The sequence below is a fragment of the Caloenas nicobarica genome, chromosome 17, assembly GCF_036013445.1.
Source record: "Caloenas nicobarica isolate bCalNic1 chromosome 17, bCalNic1.hap1, whole genome shotgun sequence".
Classification (NCBI taxonomy): Eukaryota; Metazoa; Chordata; class Aves; order Columbiformes; family Columbidae; genus Caloenas; species Caloenas nicobarica.
In genome coordinates, this window is record NC_088261.1 from 767,323 (window position 1) to 794,821 (window position 27,499).

Genomic DNA, 27,499 nt, shown 5'->3' on the forward strand with positions numbered 1-27,499 from the left:
GGCCCCGCCGCGCAGCGCCGCTCCGCCCCCCGGCCGCCGCCGCCTCGGCCGCCCGACCCGCCGCCACTCACCTCCTCACGGAGCCCCAGCCACAGCGGGCACGCGCACCGGCCTGCCCTCCCCCCGCCGGCCCCCCCTGCCCCATGCGGGGCGCGCGCCCGACACCCGCCCGCAGCCAATCGGACCCGGCCCACCAGGCTCCGCGAGAGCCGGCCCCACCCAATCACCGAGCGGGACCCAGCTCGGCCGGCCCATAGGACTCGGCCGCTGCAGAGACTCCCTGACTCAGTCCCGCCCCCTTGACCCCCGCCACCCAATCACCGCGCGCCTCCGCGCCCAGAGCCAGCGAGACCCCGCGAGATTCCCTCACCTCACACAACCCTCACCTCGGGTGGCACCGCCTTCTTCACCTTTCCTGCCAATCACATGGTGCCGCTCCGGCCTACTGGCCAATTGACTTTCCTTGTGAGCCGAGTCCCGCCCACAAGGCCAGCTTTTTGCCCAATCGCAGCGCCCTATCCGACCCAATTAGCCAATGAGGAGAAACGAGAACCCGAAAAGGGGTTACTGGGCCAATAGTACTGGGAGGCGAGGCGGTTCCGTGATTGACAGCTCTCCTCGCGAATGATCAGCAGCGAGAGGCGGTAAAGGAGCCGTTATTCTTCAAATCGCAGCGCGAGGCGCCGGGTGAGGAAGTTGCTCGTGCGCCCGTCTGCAGGTGGGCAGCTGGCCAATGGGAGGCGGGGAGCCGGCTGATGAGCGGCGGGAGGAGCCAATGGCGCTCCCGGGGCGGGGTGAGCTGAGGACGCGGCGGGGCGCGGAGGTCACCGTGGGCGCCGAGGGGCGCGGGGGCCGGGCCGCGAGCGGGGCCGGGCGGAGCGGGACGTGGCCGGGCCCGCGGCGGCTCTGTGCCGGCTCTGTGCCCGCTCTGTGCCGGCTCTGTGCCCGCTCTGTGCCCGCTGGCGTGGCGCTCCCGGTGCCCCGGGCGGCGGAGGGGCCCTCAGGGCTGTGGTGCTCCGAGGAGCCCGCGCTGCTCCCAGCGGGGCCGAGCGAGGGAAGAGGAGCTCGGTTTCCTGAGGTAGATGTTTTTGCCTCAGCCCCGCTCTCCAGAAGAAGGTGATTATTAAAGCTGGATTTCACAAAAGAAGCTCGCCTAACTCGGCTAACGGAAAGCAGAACGTGCTTTGAAGTCGGGGACTGGCCTTGAAATGCGTGGGATCTTTTTGCTAGTTATTTTTTTGTTTTGATTTTTCTTTGATTTGAAGACCGGAAGGCAAAGCTTGAGGGCTTTACCTGAAAGGCCTGAAGGAGGCGAGGCTGGGGCAGGTGCGGAGCTGGGCCCGGGGCCCTGGCCGTGCTCCGGGGCAGGGAGCCCCAGCGGCACGGGCGGGAGAAAAAAAAATGAGGTTTTAAGTCTTTTCAGCAGCTACTTGCCAGTAGACACTATAGCCAATTCTCCTCGAAGTCTTTTTCTGAGGCTGGCTCCAGCATGCTCATTAACACGCTCCAAAGTTGTTTCAAATGTGATGTGTTGACCTAGGATCAAAATATGTATTGTGGCTTGTTGCTTTAGTTCACTTATGGCATTAATCTGCATGTTTGGGAATGTAGTGTGGTTCTTTAAAGCATAAGTGTTCCCTAAAACATAGAAATTAATAAAAAATTGGCAGTTCTAACACTTTCCATTTACTTGTGTGAATATTGATCATATCTGATTAATAGTTTTACTTCACAAAATCTCCTAGTTATCAGAGCCTTACTCATGATGGTAGTAGAGTTAAACTGTGAGAGTGATAAAGAGGTTCCTTCATATGATTAAATTGGGTGAGCAGTTCCAAAGGAAACAAATGACTGATAGTGAATTTGTACATGCCCCTCTTATGGGTGAACTGGCTATCTTTCCTTTGCTGCCGCTGGTTCCTGTCTGAATGGGATAAAGGCCCTCCGAACTGTGATAGAACTGAATTAAGAACTAAACTGCTGAAGTTTTGGTCTGGTGTGGGACAGTGGAAGTGGACACAAAGCACGTTGGGTGGGCATGGCCATGGGGCAGTGCTGTGAGGAGTGTAAGGCTTTTCAGGCTCCCACACATTTTCATTATGGACTTTTTTATTTCTCTGTTATTGTGAAATCTTTCCAAGTAGTAAAATCAAGCAATTGCCTAACAATCTTTGTATGGAAACTTGGGTTCTAAATGCATTTGCAGATTAATGTCTCAGTGGCATTGTTCAAGTCCACATATAGAGTGTCATCTCAATTTTTTTTTTTCAGTTAGATATATTAGTGAGTTAATTTGGTCTCGTGTCTTTAAACAATTGATTTTTAGTAGAGTTTAATTTTTATTGGTGTATTTGCTGCAGGTCAGTCATCTTCAACTGCATGTTGAGAAGAAAAGGGAAGGAAGACTTGCTCTGTCGTCTTGCCCATGGCCTGTAGCTGAGTTTATGGTTGTACACAGAGCAGAGGTTCTCCCCACATGTCTTTATCTAAACTTACTGGTTTCCTGTTGATTTGACACATAAATTTTTTCTATTAGCTTTAGTAAATCAAGTCCATGGTGGCTTCCTTTTTGGCTGTATGTGAGTAAATAAGTGTCTTGTCTTAGAAATACTCTAAAAGTGCCATTAGACTGTCATGTAGATGGATTTTCAGCAATGAGAGCAAAAGAAGTGAACTGGGTTGCAGTCCTGGCGTTGCACCAGTTTTCCTGACAGCTCTTCTTGATGGGACTACCACAAGCCCTGCTTTCCAGTTTCCTTGTCTGTAAAGTAAATCTGGCACCCACATTATTTTTTTATTTTAGTTTGACTAAATGGTACAACTATATTATTCATATTTTATTTGCCCTTTGAAGTTGAACCAGCTCTTTTCAATGAGGTGAGAGACTGGTGAGATGGCAGCTGAAGGGATACGCTTATCTTCTGCGTCCATATGGAGTAATGTCAGATGCCAGTGTTAAATGACCCACCCTAACAAGTGTATCTCCCTTCCACACTGGGTTTGTGAACACTTTTAATTGGTGTCCTTGGCTTCTGTCATGCTGTGAAGTTTAAGACTGTCAGTTCTGCAGCTTTTTATGCATTTTGTGCTATGGAAGTTAAGGAGGACAAGATCCAGTTGATTCATACAGAGGTATGTTTAAGGAAACATCTTTTAAAATAATATTAAGGAAACGTGAAACTTGCACACAAAATGCTCAACTTCTAATTGAGCCTTTGTTTTCTCAGAACAGATCTGTTACTTGAAAGCATTGCCTATTAGTGATATGAATCACTGCTACTTGGAGCAGGGCTGCAGAATGGATTAATCATGTCTTATTGTAAGTCGGCGCTTCCTCGTTACTTCATGCCTCTGTATAAGGAGCACAAGTCTGCCGAGGGGGAGCTCGTTACAGAGCTGGCTCATGTAACGGTGAGCAAGAGTGTTTTGTGAGCAGTTCAGTGAGCTTGAGCTGCTTGATGAGCGACTTGGCAAAATCTAACCATAGCAGTTTGAACTGGGCAGGTAGAGACAGTGCTCGAGATCCTGCCAAAGCCCAGTTTGATTGCAGCTAATTTGTCATCACCAGTGATGCATGGAGAGATGTGATTGGTGACTACTGCTGATGAAACATGACAGATCAATTCTAATCTCTTTGCTGGTGAAGACAGTTATTCATGGGGACATGCATCTGTCTCTTACTATTTTATTCACAATAAGAGTGCTGTAGTGCAGGAGCAAGTCTGCACTTTGAGTATTGAACACAGAATGCTGGTGTATCTGGATTTGTCAGGCACTCTTAGCTAATCTCGTTTTAAAACTACATAGAAAAGTAAATACTGTGTATTAGAAACACAGAGTACAGACTTGTCCCTATTTGAAAATCTACTATATCAAGTTTAGTCTCTTCTAACTCTTAGAAGATTTTTTTTTTCCCCCCTTGATTTGCCACTTGCTTTGCAGGGATATAATCTTTTCAACAGCACTCTGCATAAGGGCAAGACATGGAAGACAACTCGTAATCAGCCAGTTCTATTTCTTTTATTCTCCTCAGAGGTGTTTTAACCTTAATTCTCCGCAAAAGATGGTATTGCATTGCACAATATAAAGCGTTATGGTCCAGTTCCAGATACAGGCCTTGTGGAGTTTTTTTCTTGTACCACAAGAACTAGGTGAGAAAACAGGACTCTGAATATTAGAATAAGTCTCTTGATTTTATGGCTGAGTATTGTGCATAAAGGCCCTTCAGCCCTGGTGCATGTATGGATTTTTTGTGACCCTTTAATGCAGGAAGAAGTAACATTAAGTAGAACAAAGTATAATAAAATGCTTGCACCGATTTGTCTGATCCACAAAAGGACTACTCTGAGCTGCACTAGTGATAACTTATCATGTGGGTGTTTGACAAGCCCACACATACCTTGATATACAAATCTGCAGATACAGTCCTCAGTATTTTATAACACCCTGGTAATATTTTATTCATAAATCCTAATGCTGAAGCCCTTAAGGTGTCATAAACACAGTGCCTGTGAATTTGAGGGGGTTTGGTTAGTCAGATAAATATCACTATCTAAATAAAACTGTGGTCCTAACAAACAACAGAATAAATGTTAATATACACAAAATATCTGAAGGATTAAAATTCCTGTTGGTGTATGTGAATCCTTTTCTTTGCAAAAAATAATTTTCCAGAGTTTTCATCTTTAAAGCCTTTCTTCTACAAAAGTGGAAAAGAATAAGCTAATCTATTAATAAAATCCAGTGTGGAGCAGGAGGAAATAATATTTGTTTTAACTTGGATTATGTATAAAGCTTTGTCTGGTAAAAGTTTGCAAGGATGGCAATATGCCTTCATGTAAGTAGGGCAGGGTTCTGTTCGCCTTGTTGAATGAGGGACCAATCCCTGTCCTGCTCTGGGCAAGGTATTAATAAGAAGATAAGGGAAAAAAGGTAGTCAAACCAAGTGGATGGCCTAGCATAAGCTTGTTAGTTTGTGAGAAATCTTGACCAAGATGAGCCTCATCTTTGTCTTTAAAGCAGCAGTGTGGGAACTTGGCCACTTCTTTGACAAGGCATTCAGATGATGGGATGGTACTTACTGCACTAGAGCCGTGCTGATGTGAGGTCCGGGCTGGCGGACAAGTGGTGCAATGACAGATGGTGTCATCTGAGCTAGTGCATGTCTGGGCTGCTGGAGATCCGGCTCTGCAGGCGCTTCTGCCGCTTCCCCGGCCTGCCAGCCCCGGTGCGGCTCTCGCTGTGCCGTTTGGGGGGTGTCGTGTTGCAGCTGACAGCTTTGCCCCAAGTTTGTTCAGTGTACTGTGCAGAAAACATTGAGATCATGATTAGCACTGGGGCATGAATTCATCGCAGGCTGGCACCTGCATACACTGAACGCCATACCCTATGGTGCTTTTTAGCCAGAAGTGTTTTCTTTTGACTTTTCTGAAGCAGTTACTGAATTCTTTGCTCACTGCAGAGCTTAAGAATGAGCTTGGCTTTAACTGGGAGTGCTCAGGTGCTTGAAGTTGGTTTGTAATAATTTGCCCTTTAAAGACTTTGGCCTGATTGTATTCTTCTTTCTGTCTCATTTTCCTTCTTGCTGCTAAACACCAGTTGCAGGGGGCAGAGAGGAGGTCTTTATCCCCTGTGGCTTTTTGGAGAAAGTGACAGTTCTGCAGTTCTCTCTGTTCTCCAGTTCTTTACACCAGAAATGACCCTGCTGCTCTTTGTCTCCAGTGCTTCCTTTTATCCCTCTCCTGGCAGCTGCTCTTGCTCCGTTTTGATGTTGGAACAGCAAATGAACTCCCTCTGAAGCAAATGTCATTCCAGTAAAGATGTTGAAGCAGCAAGAAAATCATCTCTGTCTCTGAAGACTGAATTGGAGACCTTTGTGAATGGGATATTCTTAAAATAGCTCCACAGCATCTTATCTTCCCTAGAAGGTGGAGAATTGAAAAAAACACCGCAAGCCACTAGTTTTTGTGTGAGCAGGATCCCTAAATAACGTTTTATTAGAGTGGAGAGAGAAGCAGGCTGTTTACTTTTCCTCCAAATTAAAATAGGTACAATAATATCCAAGCACTTTGCTTCTGCTGTATCTTTTATTCAGTGATGGGGAGGGAGGACGGAGGCTGAGACAGCAGTACTTATGATATGTTGAATTTTCTGGATTGTAGATTTAATCAGAATAGAAAATGCTGTTGCTTGGTGGTATTTTTGGGAACACCATCTTTGAGACCCAACTTCCTACTCCGGTTGTCCCTCCGGTCACTTTTCCTTCTGTCATTGATTCCAGCGACAACAAATTGAGCAAAGCAATTGAGTTATCGGAATTGATTGTATGCTGCTCTGATTGTATGCCGCTTGCAAAGAGATTTGTTTGCAACATCATGGCTAATGGTCGTGATTATTTCTTGTCCTGTATTCAGTTACACTGAAACATAGTCCTTGCAACAATTTGCCTTGTCAGGTTAGCTGTATTTTGACCGGATAATCTATAGGTGTGATTCAGCGAAGTTCTGGGTAGGAGGTTAAACCTGTAGGTTGTGAAGTTCTTGCAGGTGATGATGTATCTGTAAATACCAGTGAGTTTTGTTTGCTCTAGCTTTATAATGGTGGCACAAAGTCCACCCCAATTCTGATTCCTCCACACGCCCCCACACCTTTATTTCCAGTTTGGATAGCTTCTTAGTGCTTTTGCGTGTAATGACTAATATTGTATGGCATAATAGCTCATAAATCCTTCACCATGTCAGAGTTCCTGGAGTGTCATAATAGACCATATGCATTCAGTATCAAAAAGAGAACAATGCATTGTGGAAATACCTCAACAGTGATTTTTAAATTGTGGCCTTCGCAGCAGCACACCTATCTGTTACAGCAGGGCAGTTTTGAGAACGCAACTTAAACAGTTTTTCTGAGGTGTTTTTCCTAATCCTGCTTTTTGACATGATACTATCCCTTTAAGGACTTCCTTTACGAGATCAGGAGAACTACAGCTTTTCAGCTGTCCATCCAATTTACCCTTCTGGAGTACATTTCTCATATCAAGATAATCAGCAGCAAATACTCCCCTCAGGAGATTTGTATCAATTAGTTACACATCACTAGTTTCTCTGGTATTGGTGGACCAGTCGGGTCTAAGAAAGCTGTTCTGTGAACAGTTATGGCTGTTGGGGGTTTGTCTTTACTTTTTTGGTGAGGATTTTTGTTTTGAAATACATTTTCTACATGGCTATTTGAAATACATATTTTACACAGCTGTTGGAAACCTGCAGGTTTACACATGTGCATGAAGAAATACGGGGTAGCTTTAGGCAGCTTTTGGGGTGTTAATTGCCTGCTAGTGAGGGCCATGTTACACACAGATCAGCAAATTTATTACAAAAATACTTGTGATGGAGAATGTCATCCAGGAGATACAGGGCTCTCAAAGTACAACAGTCGTTGGTAGCTGTTGCATAAACGTCCTGCAGCTATCAGTGTATGTGTGCCTGCTGCCACTGCCATGGCACTCTCTTCAGTGGATCAGGCTGAATTCCAGGCAGCCTAAAGGCTGCTGGTCACTTTTCTTTTGCCCCGTGGTCTTAATTATATTCAGTTTAATTCACTGTAAGGGGAAGGGGGATGTAAATATTCTGTAAGTGAGACTCGGGGGTTACAAGTCTGGCCTTAAAAGGAAGGTGGTGCAGTCTGAAGAGAAATGGTGTCTGAGATGACAGTCGCAATTCAGCAGCCACTGTTGCAGCCTCATGTACCACTGCGTGTGGTGAGGAGGACACGGCTCTCTCGTTCCAACGTGGACTAAGCCTCAGTTTTGCAGTGTGATGCCACGCTGCTCAGCCTAGTGAATCTATACAGCATCACAATCTTCACCTCTGTCTTGCGTAAGCTTTTCTGAATTGCTTCTCTAAGTAGCTGGCAGTTACTTGGGTTCCTGTGGTTTAGCAGAGGACTTGGATGTCATCAGTGAAGTGCTGGCGGAGCCTTCGTGTGCTGGGCCTGTGCTGCCCGGCCTGCGAGCCTTGCAGCGTGTTCCCCCGCTCAGCTTTGGGCTTGGACTTACTGCTGGGTGTGTGGGTGTGGGTGTTGTTGTGGTTTTGGCTTTTGGCTTGTGTTGCTGTTTTTTGGGTTTGTGTGTGTTGTGGTTTTGTGTGTGTGTTTTTGTTGTTGTTTGGTTTTGTTTGTTTTGTGTTTGTTTGATTTGGGGGGTTTGTGTTCGTTTGTTTGTTTTTCCCTGCATGTGAAGAGACAGACTTGCTGAGGGCTCAGCATGTGTCAGCGTGTTTTATACTCTGCAGCTGCAGCACTAGCACCACTCACATCCCTGCTGTCCCTCCAGCTCCTCAGCATCACTGACTGCCCAAGTTTAGGGAACTGGAGGGAAGCTGGTGCTGTATTGATAATGTGAGTGGCAAATGCAATCCAGCAGGAAAGCAGGTTATTCCCCAGCTGGGATGCAGACCAGGCTTCAGTTAATCCGTCAGCCAGAGAAAGGTGGTTTTAATCTATTATGCATTTGGTTGTTTTTTTCAGCACTGATACATCTGCAAATGCCATAGCACTGTTAGAGTCTTTTACTGTCCATTTCCCATAGAAGCAGATGTATCGGGACATGAAGCTGTTTTCAGTCAGGGCTAATCCCAAGTAGTGCCATAGGATCTTGTGAATTGCTCTGGGTTTGCACAGAAGTAAATGACAGTAGAACACGTCATTTTTAAAAACCTGCTACTAGCTGCTTTTGGAATTTTTTAAAGACAGCTGAATTTCTTTCCACTGACATGTAAGACAAAATTAATTTGATATGATTATTAGAGAAGGAAAACTAAAAGGACAAAATCATATAGGAAGATCATTAAAATAGAAACGCTGAAATAACTGGGTGATTGGGCATTGATTCTGTCCTTGTCCCCTCACTCACTTTATGAGCGGTTTTGTTTTAAAAGTAAAATTTCTGCAGGATGATGCTCCAATATCTGTTACTGCTGAAACAAAATGATTTGCTTGATTTTTTTTATTATTATTATTATTATTGTTTTCCTCTCTCCACATTCTTCTGATATCTGCAAGTGTAGATCTGTTCTGTATATCGGTCATAATTAACAGTGCTCCTTTCCAGGGAGAAGGCATCCCAGGGTGTGGGGTTCTGTGCTGGGTGAGGAGGGCAGTGTTTTGGTGCGGGGTTCGTACCTCCAGACCGAGCGGTGTGACTGGGGCCTGGGGCTGCAGCAGCAGCAGAGCCCGTGCCCAGGTGTGCTGCTCTCCAGCGTGTTTGTGTGGAACAAAGGAGTTCCCAGGCTATGGCCTGTCTGCGGCTGAAGTGCTACTGTCACCTTATGGGATTCAAACTATGCAGATCATTTTCCTTGTTTTCAGTTCTCAGAATGTTTGCAGGCAAATCGCCGTTTTTAAAAAGTGTTCTACATTGAAAATAGTAATTGTGTTGGATTTTTTTTTTCTTTAGAGATCGATCCAATAAATTGATTATCAATCTATCTTGCTGAATGTTTGCCATTTCAATCGCTCTCGCTGTAATTATTCTGATAGGAAGCAGTATATTTTCTTTGTTTTATGTTTTGGGTGATTGCTAGAATTTATATCATTGCATGTGCTGATTTTAAGATTCAGTTTATTTGTGAATGTGACTTTATTGCTTCTCCTCAGTATTTGTACTATAAAAATACAACTGCATAAAGATTCATAGCAAGAAAATACAAAAAGCTGAACAATAGATTTGAAATAATATTTGGAAATCTTCTCTGATCTCTAATTATCATAATGTTAATTGTGTCTTTCAGTCTTCGAACTGTGCTCCAGTCAGGAAAGCACATGCTTAAATCCATTCCTATCCAGGAAAATACTTGAGCTTAATTTTAAGCATGTGCATAAGTTATATTAGTTAAATAACTTGTAACTATTTGTTTAAATCCTATCCAGTGTTAGACTGACTAAATGTGTTAGGACTGCGATGTAAATACTGTGGTAAATAAGATAAATACGGGTGTCAGTTTTGCTATGAACTTATCTCTGATTTTGACTTTTACAGTCATTTTTATGGTATACAGTTGAAATCAGAAAATAATGGGAATTTCAACTAATTTTTTAATATGCTGAAATGTATTAAGTTACACAAAAGAATCCATATTATAGTAATCCTGCATATATACAGGAAAAGAGTACCCAGCGTGCGTGGCAGATGGTTTCAAAGGAAATCCTCGAGAGCTAGGATTAAAAAGCAATTTTCAGCAAGTTTAAAATGGGTCTCCATATTTGGGTCACAGATATTAACTCTCTCGCTGCAGGCAGTCTGGTCGGTGACTGGGGCAGCGGTTCCCTGTGCGGAGGTGAGAGCGGGGGGTCCTGGTCCCGTCGGACCGGACACAGAGCTGGACACACAGACACAGCAGGGCTGGGGGTCCAGCACTGCGCTAACAAATACTTCATGGGTGTACGGCTGCAGTGCTTGTCTGCCCACTGAAGCAAATTTACATAAAGGCAGACAAACTGAAGAGCAAAACACAAAGAATGATTTTGGTTTTGTTCTTATAGGTCTGCAAAGTTGGAATTTTCAAGGAAATATCCTCAATCACTGTTTGTTAAAGTGTAAAGACTTTTCGTATAGCATTTTTCCACTCCTTTTTGGATATGGCAAGCGCATCAGATATATGATAAATAAGAAATTTTGATCCATCGCAGACAGGACTGAACTTGGGCTCCAAGTTCTGCTTGGAAGTCTGTGTGTGCTTACAAACAGAAAGTGAGCCCGGAGTTTCTCAAACATGTTTTAGAGGCCCACTAGAACTTGTTTAGGAGGTGTGCGTCTGGTGTTTTGGTTTTTTTTTTTAAAAAAAGTTTATATCCTAAAGTAAACGATACCATGCAAAAAGTGACTGAGTGCAAATCAGCTTTGTATTTTAAGCACAAGAGAAGACACTGGGTTTTTAGTTGGTAAAAATAGCACAGCAAGGTGGAGATTATTGGCTTTAACTAATTTATACCAGCTAGTAAACGTGTTAGCAACGTAGTGCACATTTACATTTGTGCTCCTTCCTACACTTCTGGCAGTGTAAAGGAACCTCAAGTTCAACATGAGCTAATTTTGTTTTTAAAGACTCCTCTATTTCCAAAGTAGAAATTCCAGTTAGACCTTAAGTAATGTTTATCACTAAACAATGAAATATGGCAACTGATACTATTTGATTGTGTTCTCAAAGCTCAACTGGGTGTATTTTGAATGGATTTGGAAAGCTTTCTGAGCAAAGGTGCCTGATGGTCTGCTCAGTGAATTATAGAAGTAATTGCTGGGTTAGATTTCAGCCTGTGGAGAAGTTAATTGCATTGCTCTTTGGCTGTCGGATTGGCTACGTGTTAACAACGAAGGACAAGGTACTTTTGAAAGGGCATCGTAAATGTCCTGGTGGGATAACTAACTGCAGGTATAGCTACAAAATGTTAATTAACAATGCTGAATAATACATGTTTTCTGCAGGACTGGTCTAAGGTAGAGATCAGATGACCTGCTTGCTATTCAGAAGAGAAAATTTCGATGGATGAAAGTAATGTCCTAAAGCAGCTTTCAGTGTTCAGCTCTTGCACCAAAGCTGGAGCACTTCAGTGGGCTCAGGACTGGCTCGTCGTTCAAGCTGAGTCTGTCCTACTAGGTCCTGTTTCCAGCAGCTGCTCTGGGCCGTGTGCGGGTGCGCGCCTCACAGAGCGAGACCTGGCTCCGTGGCATCTCACCCGCTGGTGGGATCGTGGCATCATCTGTGTTTCTGATGGTTCCTTCTGCTGGAATAATCATTTCGTCTTTTTAATTGCAACAGTTGAGTCTCTGACAAATATGTAAATCTCTATGAAATTATGATGTCACTGTAGAGAGCTCTGAACACTAGAAACTGTCTAAAGGAGTTAAATGCTTTCTTACCTGCAGAAACTCTCAGTAGGAAGTGTTGAAGGCTCAGTTCTACCGAGTGCTTTGGAATTTCTCTCTACTTATTTTTGTACTGCATATTTATTAAAAAGTGATTTCTGAAAGCAATAATCTAGTCATATCAAGACTGTGAATTAATGTTTAATGCACCCAGTTAGACAAAAGTGAAATCTTATGTACTGATAAATTGTGATATAGATGGGCTTCTCTGCACTTCTTTAAGTAGTGAGTTGAGGAGAAACGGGTAATGAAAATTGATTCTTCTCTGCAGGTCTCTCTTGGTTACTATTGGACTTTGACAGACCTAATCCCGGAAGATAATTAAAGTTCCTTTGCTCCGAATGCTGTAAGTGATTTTTTTTGTTTGTTTGTTTTACTGAAATTGTTAGGAGCCTATTTGCCTCGTGAAGGAAAAAAGGTGAAAAATGCCAAGTCACAAACAAATGGTAGAAATGAAGTTGGTGCAGATTTGTTATATGGCCATACATATTTGCAAGAGAGATTTCTAGATGGCATTTTGTATTCAGGAACGCTCCTGTCTCCATTCCAGCCATGCTGATAAATGCAGTAGCAGAAGCCTAATTGCAAATTGCCAGTAAAGGTGCCAAAGGAAATGATATTTTCATACCTCTGTCAGGGCTACAGCTACATTAGCAATCTCAGCATTGTGGAGGGAGTCTGCTGTTGCTGTTTGTATTGCATTTGGTCGCAAATAAACTTCTGAAGTGTCAGCAGAGTATCTTAACCAGAATATCATGTAAACAAGTTGGAGGGGTGCTAAAGATGGTGAATGAACAATTTTCCCATTGGTAATGACGCAGGGTGGTGGCCCTGGCTGTTATTTAGTGTAGCGGTTGTTTGCATTTCAGGTGCGGTGATGACGTAGCAGGAGACTCCACGCGTGTCTTTACTGTTGAACAGAGTTCTCCAGGAGCAGCCCTGCCCGGGCCCGACCCCACAGAGCTGGGGAGCGCTGTGCCTGGGAGGAGCGCTGCGTGGCTTTGGCCTTGCTTCAGCATCCCTTCAGTGTCCCTAGGACACAGCTCTCTGCTGATTCTACAATTAATCGGTATGTGTATTGCTAATGACACATTTCTTATTTCTACAAGAGTGTCTTTAAAACAGCTGATATTCTTGCACCAATGAAACATGCAAAGAACTCTTCATATCCCCAGTTCTCACCAAAACTGTGGGAACAATTTTCTGGCTTGTAGAACAAAGAATTTAGAACAAATTACATAGCCAACATCTGCACCTGGCTCGCTTACTAAGCTAATATTTGGCATAGATGCTAAGCCACCTTCTGCCAAGAGAGCCTTGCCGAAACAGTTGTGCAGAGGTGAAGGTGGGATAATGTCTTTTCCTTTTTAGCTCACCAAAGCTATTTTATTGATTTGTCAAAGTCGAAATTATGTTGGAAAGGAAAATAGCTTTTTAGTTTTAACTATCAGAGGTAGGTTAATGGTTAATGGAACTTTTTCTAACCAACTGTGTCAAGATGACAATGGTGTATCACTTTAGTTCCAATGGCAGACATGTCACATATGGGTTGCCATTTTGATGGCTTTGAATGGTAATCTGACCCATAAAAACTGAAGCATAATATGCAAACTGATTTTTTTCTGGCCAGCCCTATTCTTGGTGCCATCTGTGTTGGGATGGAAATGAGCCTGCTCAAAACATGGTCTGCCTGTCGCAGATGGATTTAAAAGAATAGACTGATGTGAACAAGAAGAGCAGGAAGATTCTCCTGAGAGCAGGAAGTTTCACTTGAAAGCATATGCTGTCTGTTAAATCCTGTGGAACATTCATCAGACCTTTCCATAAATTCTTCACATAGATTAAGTAAATTAAACTTATTTTCTAAAAATCAGGAAAAAAACCCCTCAACTTCCAGACATTGCTGTCCCTCCCACCACTGCCTTCCGTTTCTGTCCTCGGAATACAGTGCAGGAAGTTGGTGGTATCTGGTCCTGTCAAGTATTTGCAGTGTATCCATTCCACAAAACCAATCACAGTAAATGATTTTAAATTTTGTAGATACATGTTTTTAACCTGCCATGTGTAATCTTGTTGAAATCATGGCATTCACAGCCCTGGGCTGCCATTTCTGAATTCCTGTCTTTGATAATTCACAAAAATCTGTGGTGCAGGTGAAGGTGAGCACCTATCTGCTGCTGATGCATCTCAGCTCAAAAATAAAGATATTTAAGCACCTAATTTTCACTGTAGTCAATGAGATCTCAGTTCTCTTCTACTCAACCTGAGAAAGTCTCTGATCTGAAGTTAGAGATCCAATGACCTTGTCTTGAGTTTAACCACAAGTGTCTTGGTATTATTTATAAGACATTGAAACGCATTAAATGATTTTCACTGGTTAGGAATATGGTCTACAGAAATCTCTGGTTTTTAAATCTCTTTAAATTGATTACATTGCTTGAAGGACCATTTGCTTTGCAGTAAGGAAGCATGTAAAAGAAGGCACTCGTTGATGAATTTCATGTTCATGACCCACTTGAACATCTCTCTCAAGTCTTCTTTAAGCCTTTTATTTCCAGGCTAAATAAACACCAATTTCAGCGATGTCTCATTTACTCCCTTTAATTACTGCTGTTGGGAGAAAGTTTCTGCCGATGCAAATGTGCTATTTTGTCATGTCACATCAAATTGCATCAGCCTTATATTTAGGAACAAAAAGAGGGGGAGGCTGATACAGGATGTGGCTACAAATGGAACCAAAGGGTTTTCTTAAACACAGGCTGAAAATAGAGAATTGAGGCAGTGATGCTTTTTCAAGCAAAAATCCATGAAAGGGAAAATCAAGTCTGTGACGACAGAAATGAAAAGCAAGGCTGGGGGTGTGAGAAGAGGGAGTTCTAGATGGAGATGTGGACAGGTGTCGGGGAAAAGCTGCCGAACTTCTCATTTGGGCAAACCCCCTTTGTGCTGTCAGGGTGGTGGGAAGCGGCTTTAATCTGTCCAGCCACATCCAGCAGCTCTGGTTCCTCGTGCTGACGGCGTCCCGGCCCCACTGCCCTTCCCTGCTGGGGATCTGCCCAGGAGGTCTCCAAGCTGAACTCATTGATTGCTTCCCAATTTCTCATTTTGCTTGAAAACTCTAGATTCTTATGTTGGACATAAATTCATTTATGGCAACATACACTGTTTCAGTTGATCTCTTTTAACAACTCTCAGCTCGCTAAACTAGAACTAAATAGGCACAGAGAAAATTTGCAATAGCTGTGCAAATAAATGTAGGAGACTTCAAACAATCCATCACACTAAATTTACTTTAAAATGTAGTGTCTCTTCCCAAATGATATTTTAGAGAGATTGTTCATGAGAAAGTCAGTTTGGTTCTTCAGCAAATGTTAGCAGCTTCCCAATGGAAAACACTTTTTGCCCCCTCACAACTGGGAAGAAAATGATCTATTGAAATCCAGTGCATAAATTATGCATGTAATTCATCTTGCTTTGAAATGATGAGTCTGATCAGAGCCTGATGGCAATTAGACCGTTCTGAAATATCAGCTGTTTGAGCATCATCAGAGCTCTTGGTGCAGATGCAATCTGTAGGCGTTAGCAGCACCTACTTATCAAATTAGAAAAATACAATTCATTTCTTACAACTCAGCGCTTGCATTCTCTCCTCAGAAATAATTGGTGATATTAGAGGTAATATTTTTATTCTTGTCACCAAGAATAATGAAAATACAGTAGAAGTTTAGAAGCTTGTGTATTTACAGCATTATGACAAATGGAAATCAAGTAGCATTTCAGACTGAAGGTAGGGAGGCAAAGGCACCCAGTACTTCAGGGGTAGATGTTACTCACTTCCAGAGACCTAAGACAATGACATCTCATTTTTTTCCTCCAATTACTTTTTTAGTACATGAGAAAATTTTAAAAATGTCTCAGTAAAATACGCGTATTTTCATAACAAAGAATGCATTTGTTATACTTTTTCAAAGCGAGTCACAGAAGTACTAAATTGGGAAGGAGAAGGATAGATGTTTGTTTTATAGTTGGGGTTGGTTTGTTTTGAACTGAGTAAGTCTGAAAATACTAGATAAAAACTGCAGATCAAATGAAAAGACTCAAGCATTCTCCAAATTGTTCGTCAAAAAACCACCCAACTGACAACACTGCAACAAGAAAATGTTCTTAATTAATGTCTTCAGTTAAAGGGAAAGCATTGTGGCTCTCTTAAATATATTATTAAATCTGTATTGTTTAGATAATAGGATGGGGAAAGACACTTGTGCTGAGTGCTGTGTCAAATTCGTCAGGGCATGTTTTAATTCTAGTTCACTTGCTGGATTTCACAGCTATTTGTCAGGGATTGGGGTAATTTGGAGAGCTGAGTGAAGCCAGATGACTGTAATGAACTCATTTTGTGTCTTTGACTCATTCTGGCAAAAAAAGATGCTATTTATGGGGTATTTTGTATTGTTAAGACTTCTGTTCCTCCTGTCTCTCAAACTTTCTCTGGGCCACTGTCTCTGTGCCATCACTAACAATTACATCAAATTAATTCAGCATAATTGATTTAATTATTGGCACTGGAGGTTAACAACATGACTTTAATTGAACCAAAGCTTTCGTCTCCCTTTTCCTGAGGTTTCACAAACTGTAAACAAATCTGAATCACGGCTGACACCTGAGGCAGCTCCATTTCCATCAAGTGCCTTTGCCAGTCAGAGCTGTCCTGCCACGTTCATTCACTCAGGTGGGTGTCGATAAATGTGCAAAGGCAAAGAATACTGTGGAATCTGTGTCAACATCCAAGTACGTTGGAAATATTGTAATCACTCCAGAGCCATTCAGTCAAGAGCAGAAAAGGAGAACAATCATTAATACAAATTCAGGTATGTAGAGGATATTGAACCAGGTTTAGATGCCATACTTCAAAAAGAATTAAGACATGGGTTCCAAAGATTCAGAGGTAGTTTTTTGGATTAGGGATGCTACTGTGAATTGCTGGGCGAGACACTATCAATAGCACGATTCCTTGTCTAAGGTGGTAGTTTGAGAATCGGAAGCTGCGGTTTCTATCCCCAGCTCTGCTATTGACTTGCTGTGTGACTTTGCACAAGCTGCTTGATTTTTCTGGAGCTCAGTTTCTTTCCTTTGTTTTCCCTATCAGAGACCCAAGAGGCTCAGGCGCTCTCTGCTTGCGCATCACCCATGGTCCAGGTGTGGTGCAGTGGCATGTCTGAACCGCTGCTGTGTCTGTATTGCAGCTATCTCTGTGCTGGGATGCTCACAACTCTGCCAAGGGTCAAAGCAAGCTTTTTCCTTTAGCGCCAAGGGCCAAAACCGAGAGGAGGGAAGTCGTGTTACTGAGATGAACATTCTAAATGTGTGCTTTCTATGCTCCATGACTTTGCTGTGGCAATGGGTGTCAAACGGTGTGCGCTACCCCCTCAGAGCGCCCCGCGGAGAATCCTGCCCTGGGAGCTCGGATCCTGCACTGCAGTGCTGCAGGTTTGGGGAGGCAGTGGAGCTGTGCTAGCCTGTTGGGATTGTTAGACGTATGATCTATCGGTATACTTTTGAAGCCTATTTAAAATTTTACAAAACTGTCTTCTCCCAGCACACAGCTTCTATTTTCCTTTTGGAAGCCTCTGTTAAATCAGAATAGGAGAGAAACAAGGACTGAGCTAATGTAGGCAACAACATATTTAGCCCAGTGCTCAAGCAATGTGTAGGCCTGCAATTTAAATACATTACACTAGCTAACATCTGCCATCACTATGTCAGCTGTAGTTTTAATTGCTTCCCTCTTTTAATTGGGTCAAATCATGAAGCACTGAAATCAATTAAGTGGCCCCTTTCTGGAGCCAGGTACTGATTTCTTGGATGATGGAGTTCCTTTAACGTTTCTCTTCTCATCTCAAAAGAATATCTTAACTTCCTACAAGAACAGTATCTTCTAATATGTAGAGGAGAGTGGTCCCTGAAGGAATCGAGGGGCTGGTGTAGCTCTTTGGCCATCCAAGGCAAGCAGAAGGTGCCGATCTCCTCTGGCTTTGTGAGGAGCTCTCTCTCGTGGCATCCCCTGCAGCCAGCGGAGCTTCCCAGGGTAAGGCTCCTTGCTCACAAACTACTTGCTGGACTGGGGACTCTTTCTTTGCAATAAGCTTGTTGCTAGCCAGACTTTTCCTTTGTTTTTCTTCTGAAACAAGTTCTCTTTGAGCGAGGCTAGGCCATGGAGAGTCACCCGAAAGTTCTCGGGGAAAACTTGAGATGTGGCTTTAAGACCTCAGAAATGTCCCTAAGATATGGCAGGTGTCTGCCCACATGATTAGCTGTTGGTATGGTAACAATCCCTGATTAGTGAACTGTACAAGTTAAAATCCCCCTTAAGAGGCTAAAGGCTCCTGGACGTAAATGTTCTGTAATACTGCTGCTTATCAGCAGCTCCCCCATGAGCAGGCGTGTCTTTGCTCAAGATGTGGTGGGACGAATTCATCCATGGTACAACTGCACCACAGAAACGGCTTGTGCCAGGGAACCTTCTGGCTCAGATTATTCCTCAGATTGAGGGCAAAGGATTGGAAGATGCTAAATTTCAGTAGGTGTGGTTTTGAAATAATGAAAGACAGCAAGTTGTTCTTGGTGCTGCGGTAATGGATAATGTAAACTGGGAAGGACGATTACAGGGCGCGCTGTAGATACCAGGGCACTGTACAAGTACCATTGTCATTAGTCTGGGGATTATGTGTGTCTCGTTAGGACTGGAAGTCACGGGATCACAGAATATTAGGGATTGGAAGGGACCTCGGAAGATCGTCCAGTCCATCCCCACAATGTGAAGTGATGGGCTGCAGTGGATCAGTAAAATGAGAGGTCATACTGGAAAGCCCTGTTAGACTGTTTTATTCCCTTGTAGGCTGGATATGAGGTTTGCACTAGAGGAATGTTAAGAGGTATCCATCCTATAATAAAATTTGTGTAGCTTATATTGTGCCCAATTGGAAAATTTTTCAAAGATTTGAAGATTCAAAAAGCATAGAAGGTGATAAAAGTCCAATCAGAAAGTTGTTACGCTAACCATCATAAAGTAGTAGGGAAAACCAAGATTGGTCAAGTGGAACTAAGCACTGGAACATTTCAAAATACAGTATTTATAAGAAAGGAAGGAATGAACAGGCCGTTCTGGTTTAAAGCTGATGGCACTAAGATATAACTTAATTCATATTCAGGTGTGATCTCAAAGGTAAATACTTACAGATTGGGCCACAGAGAACAAAATTCATGTTGACAGAAGTTGAACTGAGCAGTTTGCAGCCAGGAAGATAAATTCTGAAAGGCAGTCTCAAAAAAACTTTTCCTTAGGCAGAGTAGTCATTGTCAGCAGAAGAGAGTGAGTAGGGAAGTTTGAATTGCACCTAAACCAGGGAGATCCCTGTCACCCTATTGCTGCCTGAACCTGGCATTTAGTGGGCGTGCTCCGAAGAATATTACCCGAATTAGTCTGAGCATGCTTATTAATTATCCAGAACAGGGTAATCTGGCCTCTGTGGGCTGGGCAGCCTGTTCATCACTGGTGTTAAATTGCAAAAGTCTCAATGTTTTATTTGCTGCGTTTGATGTATTACGTTTCTCTGCTTTGTGATACCAAATGAGAGAGTAAGATAAAACATTTGCCCTGTGTGCAAAGCATCAGACAGAGAACAGAAATAGAAGCAAACAGAACAAGACTGACTCTTACTGTTCACGCAATTGGACTTTACAGATCATGTTTAGAAAGGACAAAACCACAACAATGACAGGCCACAGCTCGTCAGAAGTGATCACATCACAACAGCAGATCTTCATAAAAGCCCAGCACGCTGGAGGGGTGCGTCTGTTAGCAAGTGGCTGGAGCATTGTGCATGCTCACCCGCGGGATGGTGGGTCCGCGGGGGGTCTGGAGCCGATGTCACTCGTGTGGCTGCACCGGTGCTGGTTTGCCCGCGGCAGCAGAACCAGGGAGTGCGAGTCCCTCTGCTGTGACCTGCTGGGGAGTAAGGCAAGGACGTGCCGCTGGAGGAGCCAGGGAAGGCAGGGAGTTCACTGGAAGCAGGAGGGTCTGCCGCTCTGCTGCAGTAACTGTGAGTGCGTTTCGGAAGGTAGAGCCCGGAGTCATTGGCCTTTCCCGTATCTACCCGCTGAAACCGGGAAGGGAGGGCTGATGTCGCCAGATGCTGAGAGCAAAGAGTCAGAATCCTGAGCAGCAGCAATCTGTTGGGGTGTCCTCCTGGGCTGATGGCAAAACACGAACCACCATGTTTTGTGGTTAAAGAGGTTTCAAGAGGCTGCCAATTACATTCTTATTTTGGCAGTTTGATTATTACTTTCCTGTGCAGAAAATTTTACCATCTCATTTTGCACGAATACCACTTTTGGAAGCTGTATTTGTACTAATAAAAGCAGGTCTACTAAAGGCATGATGAGGCAGGTTACGGAACTCGACTATGAATTTTTGATAGTAATTTCACTAGTGATTTCTTTTTTCTCGCAGAGTCTGTTATTAGATTTACATTTCCAAGGAGGCCAAATAATTTTGGCACCTTAAATAAGATAACTATGTAAGATGTTCCAAGTGCGACACCAAATTCCCAAGATAACTAAAATCACACCTATGTTCAAAACAAAACCCCGTCCATTTCTCTGCAGTTTTATGAATACTTGTACTGCTGGGAGTATTCTGAAACATCTTCCAGCCCAGCGGGAAAAGGGCGTTTGTGGGGAGAGCTGTTGCAGGTCAGGACACGGGGGCCCCGTCAGCGGAGGCTGCTCGGTGCTGTGGTTCGGCCTCGGGGTTTTGCCGTGGCCGCGAGCTGCCCGGGCAGGGCGCAGCCTGGCTTAGTGTCCCTGCAGTGGCCAAACTGTGAGCGGAGCCCAGGCCTGCCCTGGTCCCTCCTTGCTAAGAATGGACGTAACACTGCTGTGCTGCTTTACTGGGATACTATAAAATCGATACCTTAAATATCATGAGGTTTGACTAGGATAGGGAATTGTAAATATCGAGTTAGACTTGTAAAGTTGTAATACCTTGAGGTCATGAGCAAACACATCTCCAGCCTGTATACTGGGGGGACGAGGGAGCCGACCTGTACACAGCAACAGCTCGGGTAACTCTTGCAGTCCTTTAATTAGCGCTTGCAGTCTCCAAAGCCCAGCTTTGGTGGCTGTTTAACTGGTCTGGAGGGACTGAGATTCTGCCTGTTGAACCATAGGGATTCACTTGAAAACCAGTGCAGTGGCAGAACAACCCGAATGTGAGAGCAGTGGTGTATCGGTATCGCCGTGGGGTCAGCTGTACACTGGGTCAATTGACAGGCTCGCTAATGCGGAGTGCAGGATTAATTGGCTTTGGTCAGCCTTTGCTTCACTATCTGAATGTCATTATCAGGAATGTAAACGATTATGCAATGCAGAGAAATGCCACAATAGTCTCAGTGTCTCCTTTTATACTTGTCTCTTCTTAAACAGGGCTTTATCTAAATGCAAATGTGATTTCAGCCTTCTGATTAGGACATTATACAGTCATCCATTCCAGAAAAGCACAATTAGTGGATTATTTTATTTCTGACTCAACAGTTCTTGGTTTAGATAACTTAAATATCATGCATAGCACAACAAACAAGCTATTAGAAAGATATTTACATTATTAGTCGGTATTATAGCCAGATTTTTGGAGGTCAGGGTTTTTTTCTAGGCCCAACAAAATGGCAGCATCTGTGGCATTCGTGGGGGGATGTTTTTAGAACAGAAGGCAGTAGTGCAGATTCTTACTATGCTTTATTATCCTTTTTGTACAAAGTAAGGGGCCAATTATCAGTAGTAACTGTGAAGGTTCTCCAGGTCGCGGTGTGTACAAGTGCAGAGCTGAGCCTTCCCTGTTCTCAGGGGCTGTTCCCTGCTGAGCCGGACTCGTACAGTGCCCATGTTGTAGTGGGGCAGGTCACAAGATTATTTCTCACTAAACAGCCATTTTACTAAAATAGTTTTCCGTGTGCTATGGTGTATATTTCCAGGGAAGTTGTCACTGGAAATGATATTGCAAGCACTGTGAAGTTACGTGCTCAGAAAAATACAGACCTTTGGTGATAAACTGCCCTGTGCAGCTTACCCACATCACACATTGTGTAGCACTTTTGCAGCTATGAATCTATGTCAGAACTCAGGGTATTTCTTTTCTATCAGTATGGGAGCCTCATACAGTGTATGTTTGATAACTACACCTGGTGAAAACTTCAGTCTTCAAATCTTTTAGTTCAGTATTTCTGGGAAGGTGAAGGATTTTTTTTTCTGAAATCCATCAGTGTAGATGTATTTGTCACATGATTTGGATTCAACAGCTCATTGTTTTCCTGTGAGAAGTTACTGCAGTGGAAAATTCCTAATTATCTATAGTGAAACAGAATTTTCAATTCCATTGATCAGTTTAATCCTTCCATGTTTCCGTGGCTCTAGTTTCTTGCTCTCTCCCATAGCTTAGTTTCTTCATGCTGAAACAAGCTGTCCTATGCATTCTCAACACATGAGGGGTATTTGCTTGTGTGACAGGAAATCTATTGCACCACTTAGGTTTAATTAGAGCACAATGACATATGATGAGTTTACACATCAAAGCCTAGAAACAACTCAACAAACTGGCTCTAGTCCCCAAATGTATTTTGAGATCTGTGTTGCACTTTGTTTCACTGTATTTAGTGGGAATATGTGAACTACAGGGTTGGGTTCTTAGGGTCAGTGCAACTATATCAGTTTTTACTCACTAAGGATCTGGTGTATAAAGTTAAGTTTAGTTTCAGATCAACTTAAATCCAACTGCATAGTTTGGGGTTCTCTACTGGATGATAAAAACAATATTCCCATAGGTTCTGTGACATGTTCTTCAAAGGTTTACGGCTATTAAGCCTATTGTATATCTTAGAATTAAATGAAGAATGCACATTGTCAGCTCACGAGACAGTGACCCTGCTGAGTTTCTGTATGACAGTTACCTGAAGTGTCACCAGAGCCTTTGTTAGGGCTTCCGTAACCCCATCCCTGCCGTGACTCACTGTGTGTCTGCAGGTCCTTTACACGCCAGCGTGACAGAACTGCAGCGGGTGCTGGGTGAGTCCCACCGAACTGGCCGGGCCACCGTCCCCCGCTCCCAGCCCACCTGCCTGGCTCCTCTGCCTCCTCACGGCTTGTCGCTGGGCGGCCTCGTAACTCCTTGTGGCAGAAACGCTGGCGTTAGGTAGCTATGGATGTATGTAAAGTACCTACCATGATAGAGCCTGAATCCTTAGCTGAAGAGCATGGGCACAAGTCCAGGACAGATAATGATGCTGATATTGCCAGGCTCTTTCTCACGCTCTTACTGTACACAAGAAGCTCTGCCCTCTTCTTTTACAATATGTTATTTTTGATAAAAGATACTTAGATTCAAAAAATCAATATAGTATAGATGTCACCCAGTTCTATTCCGAAATAGATTTGGCTGAAGGACTTTAATTACTTAAGAAAAGGGAAAAAATATTCCAAATGATGAGTAAGTATCATAACAGGTGCTAAAATAAAGCCATACACCTACTTCATTATTCAGTTACTTATTTATTATCTTTATTCTTGAAAGTAGTGATGTAAAAGTGCTTTTTTTCCCAAATGTTAATTTAGTTCTCCCCAGATGGTAACCATCTGTTAAATGACAAGTCATTTATGGTATTTGATTAGCACTTTATAGAGCTTGGATGGACTTATTGTTACAAAACGCAAGTATGGTTATGGAGGTAAAACTTATTAGATTTTTTTCTTTTCCTGTTACCAAACCCCACCCCTCCACAAAAAAAACCAAAAAAACAAAAAAAAAACCAAAAAAAACCCCACCACCCCAAAAAGCCAACTATCACGTTAAAGCATGACAATTAACAGGCCAGTTCATAAAATATTCTTGAGAGAGTGACAGTACTAGGAAATATTGTTGAATTCCAGCAGAGCATCCTCATTCTGCAGTGTCACCACGGGGATGGACCCCTGAGGATGCTCAGGGAGAGCACCGGGAACTTGAATGAATCTGAATCAGCGCTTATCAAGCAGAAAACTTTCTTGGCTGCGATACCGCGTTGGATAGTGATAGCAGCTTACACTGTGGGGCTCTTGTTAAACTAGAAAAAAATTAATATTGTGGTACACCTTAATATTACCATCAGAAAGTGATCTTCTGGCATGAACTGCACACTTTGGTATTTCAATACCTCAATCAGTGACAACTAAGCCCCATCTGTCCATAAACTGAGATGTGATTCATTTCATACCGTGTTTTCTTCTAAAGTTTCTTCAAGTTATGCTGCTGAACTTTGATTTGCTGGACCCGTTTTCATTGTTGTAAAATTACACTTTTATTTCTGTGGCTTTAATAAAATTCATTAGGTGTTTTGATTGTTTTTTGCTTTCCACAGCTACAAAGCTTGATGATGGCCCCGCTGCCGAATGCTGAGCTGGTTCGGAACTCTGTGCAGCTGTATCGGTACCTGCTGCGATGCTGCCAGCAGCTTCCCGAGGAGAACATCCGGCAGCATTACAGACACGCAGTCAGGCAGGTGAGAGCCAGGCTCCGCTCCTGTTGCTGGAATTCGCTGTTGTGGGGGTTTTTTCTTCTCCTGCTGTTTGGACTGTTTCTTCTGCAAGTTTGAAACACTAATGGCTTTGAAGGATTATACTGGAGTATGTGAGGGAGCATTTCTTTTTGTTTGCTTTGAATCTGAAGCCTGTTTGTCTTGGCTTTCATTTCTGATTCTTGTGTTAGACAAGAAAGTGAACAATACTTTCTTACTCAACTGAACACATATTTTATGGTGACTTACTGATTTTTTTGTCAGTCATTTATATACATATATATCTCCTGGCCCAACCCCCCCGCTAGGTGAATCTCATCTAATTGTTCATATGGAAAGAATTTCATGCCTTTGATCATACTGTTGTCCTGTGTCTTTCTAGTTTTACCAGACAATTTCAATTGTCCTGAATTGAAGTTTTCTGGTGGTTTTTGCTGATGATGGATGAAAGGAGTAAAATACTTCATATGAAATTATATTTGACAAGACTTGTTATGGAAATAGCGCAGCCAGGTGCTACAAAGTATGTTTCTACCTTTTCAGATCAGTGGTTTGCTTGCATCAAATATTTTCTTTGAGATTTAGAGGTCATCCTTGCTTTGACAACTGTTGCATTGAATTCCCCGGTCAGTGTGGCACTTTGAATGTTGCAGAGTTTCAAAGTTCATGCAGATGAAGACGATCCTGAGCGAATCCAGCAGATTATTAAGAGGGCCATTGAAGATGCTGACTGGGTCATGAATAAAGTAAGTGCATCAAATTGTCCGAGTTTTGCTCTGTCCCAATTCAGATCAAAGAACACACTGGAAAGCAAGTTAGGAACAGCAAACTGTTGTGTTGTCCTGGATGCTGAAGTGTCTGGGTGAAAGGGAACACCCGCTGGGGATTTATGACTGTGATAATTCTTGTTTAAAAATTCTTTGTTGATATAAACTTAAGTAGATTTTTCAGAACTGATGATGCCTTAAGTTGGTCTCTGTATAAATCTTTGTTTCCATGAAGAATTACATTAAAATTCAGCAGTGGTGTCTATTATAACTCTATTATGGAGGAAAAAACTATGCTATTTTGCAAGCCACAGTTTGCTGATATGCATCAGCTGCTCTCCTAACAGGAGCCTGTCCTCTCTTAGTCAGTTTATGTGAACTCCCAGAACAATTGTTTTTTCCTCAGATCTTGTCTGTGGCTATGCAGATCAGGGTTAGACAACGTGGTGGCAAAACTCTGATCATTGGTTTACTTGTGCTGTAGGTGTCACCAGCAGAGACACCTCTTAAGTCACAGCACTGACCGATACCACCCAAACTGGTTCTTAAAGCAAAGAATGAAGATTGTTTATCATCAGACTGCTGAGAGTCACCTGGGCTTCCTTGCATTGGAGTCTGCTTGGGGAGCATGTTAACATGGATTTCTCAGAGTATGAGGAAACAAGTCAAAAGTTCAGCTTGATCTAAATATCTGTGATTTAATTTACTAAATGACTGTTAAGTCCTTCTCTCTGCCAGCCTATGAAATCCACATGAGAATTATTACAGGAGCAGGCATAGATTAATCATAGATTATAAAATTATAGCAGTAGCCAAATCCCAGCAGTTACAGCCTAGTAAATAACTGTCTGTGCTTGAATCTGATTTTATTCTCCCTGCAATTATGAAAAGCCTCGTTCTGATTCTGCTACAGAGATTGTAGACTGCTTCACTGGAAAACTGGTAATTGAACTGTGTGAAACGAAGATCAGATTCACAGGGCCTGCCAAGAAACATTATTTTATACTGTAGAGGGAAAGCCTATCAAATTTCTATCTAACTTAAAGGAAACGGAGATAATTTTATGTAGATCATGAAGAGGGTTGTAAATCCTTGTCAGTATGAACTATCACGTTGTTATGTGCTGTTTCCCACAAGTAATTGTTTCTTTCTTTCTTTTTTTTTTTAGTATAAAAAACAGAAGTAGAAGCGGAATGATGGAGACAAGAATGTCTTTGGTAAACATCCATAGAGGACTTGCAGTCAAGCCCAGTACTATATTTTAGTTATTGCCTGGAGTTTTCTCCTAGATAACACAAATACAATAATTTATATCTCATTGGGATGTCATGAAGCTGAATTAATATTTCTGAAGCTACATGAGTCTGTAGATTAAAAGACACGGTCTAGGTTCAAAGTATTAGCTTGTATAATCACAAACTTTTAAGTTAAAGCCCAAACTTGTCTTAAGATTTGAGTAACACAGAGCTTCTCAGGAAGACTTACTGAGAATAAAAATGGAATGGAGTAGAAGTCATTAACAAATAAGTGGTGTCCTGTGTGTGGTTCATATCTGAATTACAGCATCTCATCTGAAAGAACTGAACTAGTATGAGCATGAAGGTCTGTCCTGGGAGCCTGCAAACCTGAGAAATGCTCCAAGGATCCGGGCAGGTTTCTCTTGACTTGCTGGGGGACTGGGATCCACTGTCAGGCCCAGATTGCCCGTGGCACAGCAGCGTGTGATAGAGGCGCTGCCCGAGCGTTCGGTGGCGGGGCTCTTTGTGTCCTGTTCTGAACGAGGGTGCTCAGGTCAGCCTCTGTCAGAACCGGAGGTACGTTTGCAGAGGTGTGACCCGGGCACGGCTCTGGTTTTCATCCAGCAGCAGACACAAACGCAGGGGCACTGAGTGCACAATGTACCCACAGGAACTTTAAACGCTTCTGAAACTTGAACCACAGTATTTTCCACTTGCCTGTCTGTGCTACGGGTGTATCTTCATTCTGCTCTCTAGGTTTGCACTTGAACTGATGGTTGTTTTGTCTTATTTAAATATAGGTGCCTGTCACCCTAATCTCTAAGCTCTCATGAAAACAGACACCATTTAGACAGGTTTTGTGCACTAATGGTATAATCACTGAAATGTGCAATGTTGTACAGATATAAAGGCCTTTGCAGCTTTTTGCAACGTATAATAAATGTCCTTTAAAAATGGAAGTCCATGTCCTTTTTAAAAAAA

The 27,499-nt window shown here is 43.0% G+C and overlaps 2 protein-coding genes across 9 annotated transcripts in view; one reads left to right on the forward strand and one right to left on the reverse strand.

Moving 5' to 3' along the window:
* The window catches only part of NLK (nemo like kinase), a 34,491-nt gene extending 34,364 nt beyond the window's left edge, over nt 1–127 (reverse strand). Inside the window, exon 1 of one of the 2 annotated variants that reach the window (XM_065647010.1) lies at nt 72–127. The gene's annotated coding sequence lies outside the window, so the exon portion shown is untranslated. The remainder of the gene's footprint in view (nt 1–71) is intronic. The other variant, XM_065647011.1, reaches the window with a different exon arrangement.
* Nucleotides 128–661: 534 nt separating this feature from the next.
* On the forward strand, nt 662–27,444 carry LYRM9 (LYR motif containing 9). 7 transcript variants are annotated; one of them, XM_065647127.1, is made up of 8 exons: nt 662–718; nt 12,186–12,260; nt 12,784–12,983; nt 16,535–16,643; nt 19,656–19,760; nt 24,358–24,498; nt 25,167–25,259; nt 26,449–27,444. In XM_065647127.1, the coding sequence occupies exons 5-8, from the start codon at nt 19,659–19,661 to the stop codon at nt 26,464–26,466; spliced, it is 354 nt and encodes a 117-aa protein (XP_065503199.1). In that variant the 5' UTR covers nt 662–718; nt 12,186–12,260; nt 12,784–12,983; nt 16,535–16,643; nt 19,656–19,658; the 3' UTR covers nt 26,467–27,444. The 7 variants fall into 7 exon arrangements, with proteins under 7 accessions (XP_065503199.1, XP_065503197.1, XP_065503202.1 ...); XM_065647125.1 differs by lacking the exon at nt 662–718 and adding an exon at nt 837–1,116; XM_065647126.1 differs by lacking the exon at nt 662–718 and adding an exon at nt 1,130–1,326.
* The last annotated feature ends 55 nt before the right edge of the window (nt 27,445–27,499 follow it).